Source organism: Ruditapes philippinarum, unplaced genomic scaffold, assembly GCF_026571515.1.
Source record: "Ruditapes philippinarum isolate M1 unplaced genomic scaffold, ASM2657151v2 ctg3093_1_1_1_1, whole genome shotgun sequence".
Lineage (NCBI taxonomy): Eukaryota > Metazoa > Mollusca > Bivalvia > Venerida > Veneridae > Ruditapes > Ruditapes philippinarum.
The window spans coordinates 1-8,801 of NW_026863587.1; the positions used below are offsets into that span (position 1 = coordinate 1).

General features: G+C 30.8%; 2 protein-coding genes across 2 annotated transcripts; both read right to left on the reverse strand.

Annotated features, from left to right (window-relative positions):
- Positions 1 to 491: 491 nt before the first annotated feature.
- Positions 492 to 2,405, reverse strand: LOC132722599 (uncharacterized; the record flags this gene model as incomplete). The annotated part of the gene is made up of 3 exons (XM_060707120.1): positions 2,011 to 2,405; positions 1,068 to 1,241; positions 492 to 638 (listed from the first exon to the last, which is right to left on the reverse strand). Coding segments are annotated over exons 1-3 (580 nt in total), but the record flags the coding sequence as incomplete, so codon positions are not given.
- Positions 2,406 to 2,814: 409 nt separating this feature from the next.
- Positions 2,815 to 7,790, reverse strand: LOC132722594 (uncharacterized). The gene is made up of 3 exons (XM_060707115.1): positions 7,688 to 7,790; positions 6,841 to 6,987; positions 2,815 to 5,176 (listed from the first exon to the last, which is right to left on the reverse strand). Exons 1-3 carry the CDS (start codon positions 7,788 to 7,790, stop codon positions 5,007 to 5,009), a joined length of 420 nt encoding a protein of 139 aa, XP_060563098.1. The 3' UTR covers positions 2,815 to 5,006.
- Between the last annotated feature and the right edge of the window lie 1,011 nt (positions 7,791 to 8,801).

An 8,801-nucleotide genomic window follows, 5' to 3' on the forward strand; every position in this document is an offset into this window, starting at 1 on the left:
CTGTAACACAGCGAGCTTCGAACCCACACCTACAAAATAATATATACTATAGTAAACAAAAGCATACTGTATCTCTGTCAAACAAATACATCATGATTGATAGACATAATGATTGATAGACATAATGATTGATGGAAACATAAGTAGAAACAACCATTAAGAATTTGTTTTCCGTCTTGATTTTATATACATGTATACCATATACTCTATTATATTTACATAGCCTACACATACCTGTTATTGATATTTTGTAATATTTTATATTTTATATTCCTTTCTAGGCTTTGTACTCTGAATGAGACTTCCGGCGTGACTTATTCAAAATATATGGAGGGCATTTAAACTGTAACATTTGAAGAAATTTAATTGCTCAATACCTTTTATACCTTTTATATATTGGTGCCTACTGGTTATAAATAAAAATAATCATTAACATGTTTACAAAAGGACCTGTTCTTACTTTCGTTAACCGATGAAAAAAATAAACTCACCTAGAAGAATAACTGCCCAAGGAGTAATAAATTGTGCTTGAACGTGCATCCCTAGTGTATCTTCAGATAGAGCCATCACATTGATTGAACTCTTCATGTTAAAGTTGGCAAATATTTGTACACCAATAGCTATATATTCAGGCAGTGCTTCATAAAGGAGAAAATAAAATGTTGTTTACATATACCATTTGAGTAATACTTACAAAAAACATTTAATCATTTAACTTACAAATTATGCTTATTTCAGATATTCATTCCGGTTATTTGTAGCAATTCTATTTAAAAAAAAACATCGAAAAGGGGAAAATGGTACACGATGAATATAAATTTTATCGTAATATCACGCTTGAAGAACAATGTTTTTTTAATATTGTATAAAACATTCACTTTTCTTTTGTGATCTTTGGCTGTGGAAGTTAAGACCAAAGAGCAATTTATGCGTTACTTTTGACATCATGAAACACGACTTAACTTAGGCTAATGACCAGCTTTTACACACTACAAAATCCAATCTTCTTGATAACATTCGAATCGGAATGTCTTTAAGATAATTTATTAGTTAGCTTACCAGCTTACCAGCAAATATCCAGAAGACTGCGGATGTTATACCGGAGCATCTATGTTTGAAAAGTTTCTTAAAGATAAAGAGATATATGAACAGAAATATTAGACCACAACATGATGATGCTAGCCCAGTTATAACCAAACACCTCTGTATTATAACACTCCGAGATAGAATCTGGTTCGTCGCTGAAAACATAAAGCAATTAAAGATTCTGAAGTAAATATCATGACATTCAAATTATTATTACATTTTAATAGTAAAGTGAAACAGGCTGACATTGGAACATGAAATTATAAATTCCTTAAAAGTTGCACCTTCCACATCTAAATTTAACAATTTCTTCCGATATTGATATATTTATTTAACGATATTGATATATTAAAGAAACTCCACCAAAGTCCAAAGGATTAAAACTTAAATTTTGAAAATCTTGCAAGTTGCAAGTGTGCAAAACTCTGCAAGAATTAAAAAGAGATTCACTCAAAATTAAATTGAAAATCGATTTTTTGGTGTGATTTATAGCCGGATTTGAGTGAAAAGCGTTGCAGTGCTTTTCATTTTAAGTCATTTTCACAACGAAAACAATGATTATTCTGCAAAATCAGGGTGAGGAATGAACCGAAATTGTGCACACAAGTTATTTGTCCAGACTATCATCAATAAGTTCACAAATCTGTGAAAAATATATTTTCCTTCCCGTCATGTTAAAACAACTCAGTGGAGTCCCTTTAAAGTACATTATTGTTTTACCAAATATTGTTCTCTTTTTGTGTTTGTGTCTACACATGACATTTCATATTGACTATGATATCAGTATGTAAAGGAGCAGTAATTAACTAATTATCTTATATTTAAACACACAAAATAATCTAATACTTCTCAATGTTTAGACACTACCATATTACGTAATATGAAACATTAGAAATAATTGTAAATACATTTAACTGATATCACCTTCGAATGACCTTCTCTCCTGTATTGTCATTTGTTCGGGTGTTCTACATCTAGAGCCGTTGCCATCATCTAGGCAGACTTTCAGTGGTGAAAAGTACAGGAGTCCCCCATGCATGGTTTGTGTCATTTTCTGTCCATTGTTATCCACGGTTAAAGAAAACCCAAACCAGCTATGCCCAACCAGACCTATCACTTGAAGAACCATTGATACACTGCTTATAAAGATCAAAAGTATGCGCACGCATACAGATGTATCCATGTTTAAACGTGATTTTGCGCGTTTGACAATATCACAATTGTTCAAATATCCCTAAAGGTTCCAGAAACAATGCTTGAATTCGAAGGTATTGTTAAACACTAATTTAACTTATGCATATAGCTAAAACCTGCAGTTGATTTACGCATTTATCCTTGCATGCAATAACAAAAGATGCGCGTATGTATGCTTATAACAAAATATCGAACTATGAAATGTAGCATTTGCATTGTTTGCATTGATCTACTGGAAACAGCTGGCAATATGTTACAATGAAATTTCTGATTGCAATGATAAATGATACAAAACATCAATACATTGCCTTCAGTCGTACACATGTTTAATTAGAACATTAGAATATAACATAAACGTTCATCAATCCAAATAAACACAAAACACGTCTTTATACACCATATATGTGTATCAATTTAAACATTATGAACATTATATATGCATTCAGTCGTACTTTTCTTTAATTACCATAGACGTGTATCAATGAGAATATTTCATATAGATATGAATTATTGTATATGAATAAGAACAAGCCATTCATGTTATTATGATATATTAATATATGTATATAAATAATGACATATTATTAATATGTACTACTAGCATTTATTATACAGTATACGTGTATCGATTGTAATATTCAAGACTTGTATTATTCATATCATACAATGCACATCATGTATGGATTATAAGCTACCATACATATACGTATATGTATAAAAAAGTGGGGTTTGAATTTAATAATATTTTATTGTATATTTGTACATGATATATTAACACAGCTTGACAATAATTTTCGAAAGCATAAATACAATGTACATACAAAGGGTTGGACCAAATGTTATATCAACATTATCTAGGATCTTTTCCTAGAACGGATTGGATTGTGTGTCTATAAGCTTACAGCTTCTATACAATCCTACCAAAATAAATTCTTCAAAATAAACTAGGAGCATACCATAGGGTCTACATATATTTAAAAAAATAAATATATAAAACACATTAGATTCGAATTCCAAGTTATTTTGTGAATATAAATACATTTTTTGTTGTTGTTGTTGAAATGCTTATTTGGAATCTGTTTCTCTTTTGTGTCCGTTCACTTGGTTTAAACATATTTATTCAACAAAACAGTTAACAAGTGAACAATATTTACAAAGTACATTTTGGGATTGGGCAGAAAGCTATAAAGCTTATAAATGTCCTCTCCCAGTTATAATAATTTACAATAACAAAGTTCATGGCATTATCATACACAACGGTTAGTTGAAGTAATCAAAGACATTCACATAATAGTTAAGAGTTAAGTATTTAGCAATGTAACATATGTAAGAGCAAACAGTTAAAAGGAGAAAAAAAAGAAGAATAAAGCAACTCACAAAAAAGTACAAATAGACAAACACCTATCTTAGTATTGTTTTGTTTTAGAATTTAGTAAGAAGAAGAAAAATAATATCTTATTTGAATGCTTACAGCTGTATATTAGCAGATACGCACAATAGGTATATACACTGAATATTTAAAGAAAAAAAGATATTAGAAAAAGGAAGGAAGAAATGGATGAACAATGATGGAACAATAACGAGGAACTAAGATGCATAATCTAGTAAATGTCAAATATGTTAAGACATCTCTGGTTTTAAGTACGCTAAAATCGTTTTGTATCTCGGATATATTTTTGAACTGATTTAAAGATTGATACATTAGAATCATGAGGTAAAGTAGTGGAACCAGTAAGAATGACATTGATGGAAGGATTACAAAATTGAGATATAGTACTTATTAATTCAGGTCGTAGGTTAGTATATTTAGGGCATTCAAGAAAGTAGTGATAAGCATTTTCTCTCGCACCACATTCACACAAAGGAGAGTCGGTAATGTTCTTATCAAATAAATCGGCAGAAAGAGAGCTGCAGTTAGTACGTAATCTTGTGTGAAAAATTTGTAATTTACGCTCACCGCATAGAAAATGGGCAGGTACTTTTGGCATATCAGTATTAAGAAGTCGCTTAAATGATGTTAACGTTGTAGCAGTTTGTGTTTGAGGTGGAAGAGAGTTGAAATCCCTAATAACAGAAGGTAAGAATGATTTATAGTAAAATTCTGTATTTGTACGGATATATTGTATGTCGTCTGCGTTCCTGAGAGGGTAACGGTGCTCACTGCCAATCGACGGAGGGACAAGATCAGAAAGATAATGTGGTGTAAGGTTGTTTTTCATTTTAAAAAATAGAATAAGTTTATGTTTGTGTCTCCTTTTTTCTAGGGATTCCCAGCCAATTTCATTCATGAGTTTATCGATTGATACGAGCTTAGTTGTTCCAGTAATTATTCTAGCGGCTTCTTGTTGAATTTGTTCTAGGTCCTTTTTATCACTTTGCGTACAATTATCAAAAAGCACATGTCCGTTCACTTGACTGTCAGTTATTCAATATGGGTCTTCATCCAGATGTAAATAACCAGATATATAAAATATTAATACTGTAGACCAAGATCACTGAAATCATTTAGGATTCTAGTTAGTAATCAATTTCGTTGTTTAAGAGCATAATCATGTTTCAAATTTTATCTAAACCAAATTCAAGGTTTTCGTCTATGTCCTCAGTTTGTAATAAAATGTTTTCAGGAAAAGAAACCACAGTCACTGACGCAAAGCGTGTTTGTTTTTGCCAATTTAAAAGGCAAACAAGAATATGTGGAACTAAGCTATAACCATCACAAAAATCTTTCAGAATTCTTCCTCCTCATCCGTAAATTCTTCTTCATTTTCAACAATTCTAATCTCGTCGGTATCTCGTGAGATCTTTCTAAAACGGACTTTAGGTGTATTTCTTGATTTATCTACAGTAGTTAGAAACACCAGTATACCAACAACAAAAGCCAAACCTCCGCCGACACCTGCAACATAACCGATTAAATATATAACAGAATTTTATTAATGCAACTGGGTCTGATACCCAATTAAACACTGTTTTCATCTAAAATTTAATTTAAATGAAACATTTGTACATGGCGCGTTACGCAAGTGTCTCAAATGTGAACCGATATTTTTATCCGGACACAATTACATAACATGTGAGAAAATTTGTATTAAATGTCCACCCTGAAAACACAACACCATTGAATTTACCTTAGTAATGATTCATTTCCCATGAAAGATCAAAAATAAATAAATAAACTAAATTAAAACTACAAAAAAAAAATCTACCGATATTTTCCGAATACTGATGACAATATTGACACGATACCAGCTGTTTGAACTCATTTAATCTTGATCTGTACTACATTCTACCTCAATAAGAATCTGTTACCGCTTAACTTAAAAGAAGATGTACTTCCGTTTACATCCTCGTGTAGCATGTTTTGTGTAATTAGCAAATACATTTATAGAAGCAGAGAATTTGTATTTCATTTAAGAGTAATGTTCCCAAAACATACCAATAAAAACGCAATACTTTAATGTAAAAAAATAGGTTAATGCATATAAATTTGTCGTAAATTCGAATCAATTACTTAATCAATCAAACAAACAAACAAACAAACAATAAAAAATCAAACAAATCTTTGAAAAACAATCCCATAATCAAACAAAAAATATAGTCAGATTTTATTGACCTGACAATTATGAATGCATTATAGCACTCATTTAAATATTCAATTCCACTTCGGTTCTGTCCATATAGAGTACGAGAATAAATATAGAGTAAATGACTAATTTTTTGAAAAGTCACACTATCTAACTGGTAAGGTGTTCTAGTCATTATCGCAATGACACAGGCGGTTGATTGATTACCTAATATATTAGAGGTCTTGGTTCGATCCATACTTTTGCCATTGTTTTTATACCCATACTTTCTTTGTTCCTGAGGAATGTTTTAATGAATAGGGCTTGGGAAATTGTTTACACGGATATGGAACAACTTAGAAACACTGTTTTGTCTGTTTTGTATTAAATTTTATGGCATTGAAATGACATTTATTGATTTTAATTTTGATTCTTAAACTATGCTATTGAAAAAATGTATGGTTTTTGCCAAAATAAGTGCAAACAATTTAAAAAAAAAACACACAAAAAAGAACAACTTAAAATTCGTACCTTCAATAATGTTGAAAATTAAATAAAAAAAACATAGACATACGCGGTCTCGATCTTATAACACGTGGGACATTTAGAAAAAAAAAACGGTAGTTTACGCAATTGCGCTTTAACGGTCAGTTTAAATATTTCAAAGATACAAATTCAATTTAATCAAATCCAACTGAGTACATCACACGAATTATCGAAGATTATTTATATTGTGTGTATTGACCGTGCAATCAGTATGCAATTGACAGATTATTGAAAAGGGTTAACCATTGGCTATATTTGACTTGTCATTAAATATTGCAATACATGTATTTACAATTTTTTTTATGCTGATCATCAAACTTTACTGGAACTATTGTGCTTGAAATACTATGCATTGAGAATTAATCATAGATCATTGTGTAAAAATGCTTCAACACGACCTTTAGCTAGATAAAACACTTACCTATAGTATAAAATATATCAACATTATTACCTATTATGATCAAGTCCCAAGGTGTAATGAATGAGATATGTAGTTGATCTTCAGCCTCACTTGTACCAGTAGTCAGGAACTGACTGGATCGTTTAATGTTCATGTTGAGATATAATTGTACCCCAATAGCAGTAAACACAGGCAGTGCTGTAACAATAGATAATGAATCAATTGGTAATATCAACATGATAATACAATATTTATAAATATTCTACTTATATTTTTCAAGCAGATTAAAAAGTTATAATGTTCAAATATTTATTATTAAGGTGGAACGCGACACTTTCTGTAAAGCGTTGACCATATTTAAGATTAGATTCCGTTGATTTTATTCCAATAGTTTCAGTCATTTCTTTTACATATGACGTCTATGTTGACCACCAACATGCAAATTGTGTTCATTAAATTTTAATGCCATATGGCATATTAGTATTCTTTTTTTCCATTTAACTGCCAAGTGTTTTTGAGAACTATGTCAGCATCATTATATACCCAAATTATTATCTCACGAGTAATTTGATATAACTCTGTCATTTGGTAATTAATATTGAGATTCACTGGCAGATAACCCGACAACGATTTAGTTGGACTCATTTTTCCTTCGTTTAACATGTTTCTATTATCATATTCTTTGATCTTGCAAAGTTTTAATAAATTCTATTATCATATTCTTTGATCTTGCAAAGTTTTAATAAATTCTAATATGTATATCACATTCTGTTGTGTGTCTATATTTAACGCTCGCAAACTCCTTTACATAATAACTATTTCTGTTTTGCCATTTCAATCAAAAACATGCAATTTTCAATTAAGAATGAAACAGCGCGGGAAAACGTGATAATTTTACCTGCGAACATCCATGCTATAGCGGAAGCAGTCCCTGTAACACAGTAATGTCTTTGGTCTTTTTGAAGTGAACAGATATAAAAATAGGCATAACCATACCACATGATGAAGTTGCTATACCTGTTATGACCAAACTTCTTAGTACTTTAGGATGTCAGAAAACTTTTCTATCCATTTTCTGCGAATATATATCAAATAGATACACTGTTTAAATCATTAGCATAATTTCTAACAGTTGCTAATAACCGAGTGTTATCTTAAGCAAGATGCTAGTTATTGTGATAACCATCTAAAAATATCAGTTCTAAACATTTTATATTAATGTATTATTTGATTGATCTTTGAAACATATAAAAGCACTTGATTCAATTTCAAACAGTATAAAAGATTACGTCTGGCATGTTATCTTTAACTGAAATTGCAATGGGTGACGTCAGTTTAAGAAATCTTTGCTATCAATATTCATGTGTTAAGCATATTTTATGATTGGTCAATATCAACAAAAAAAAAAAGACAAAGTATGAAACCATACCATCAAAAGTTCTTCTTTTGATTTTCTGGAAATTGATCGGGCGTGTTTTGCACGTTGTTTCTGAACCATCACAAATTTCTAATGGTGTAAACTCTAGCAAGCCACCGTGCACTCTACCCGTGACATTTATTCCGTTTTTTATTCATAGTAAGTGAAATCCTAAACCACATGTTTCCTGTTAATCAATAGTTTGAAGGACTAATGCTGCTATACTAAATACTATCATGTATGAACGTATAATAAGAGATGTTTTCCATGATTTAACTGTTGCAATACTGTCCAAAGTATATGACAATTAAACTGTTTACACTACCACAGACCAAACGTTTCTGATCATGTTTACAATAAGAATGTACAATTTTCTATCTTTATGCAAGTTTTTTTATCATCTTTAAGAACATGAATACGTAGCATCGATCCCTCATAGCCGGTACAACATGTTGTTCATGGGTTTACATTCCCGAATTGATCGCCATCAGGACCAAGCTGACACATATGTTATATAACACAAACGAAAGGCTGTTACAAGATAATAAAAGAAAGGTCATTTTCCACATCATGGTAACTATACTCTACGAATTAA

Coding starts and splice junctions, on each gene's coding strand:
- LOC132722594 (XM_060707115.1), bottom strand. CDS start 7,790: ATGTGGTATGGTTATGCCTATTTTTATATCTGTTCACTTCAAAAAGAC. Junction 6,988..7,687: donor TATAGCATGGATGTTCGCAG/GTAAAATTATCA, acceptor CTATTGTTACAG/CACTGCCTGTGTTTACTGCT. Junction 5,177..6,840: donor TTGGGACTTGATCATAATAG/GTAATAATGTTG, acceptor GTTATGTTGCAG/GTGTCGGCGGAGGTTTGGCT.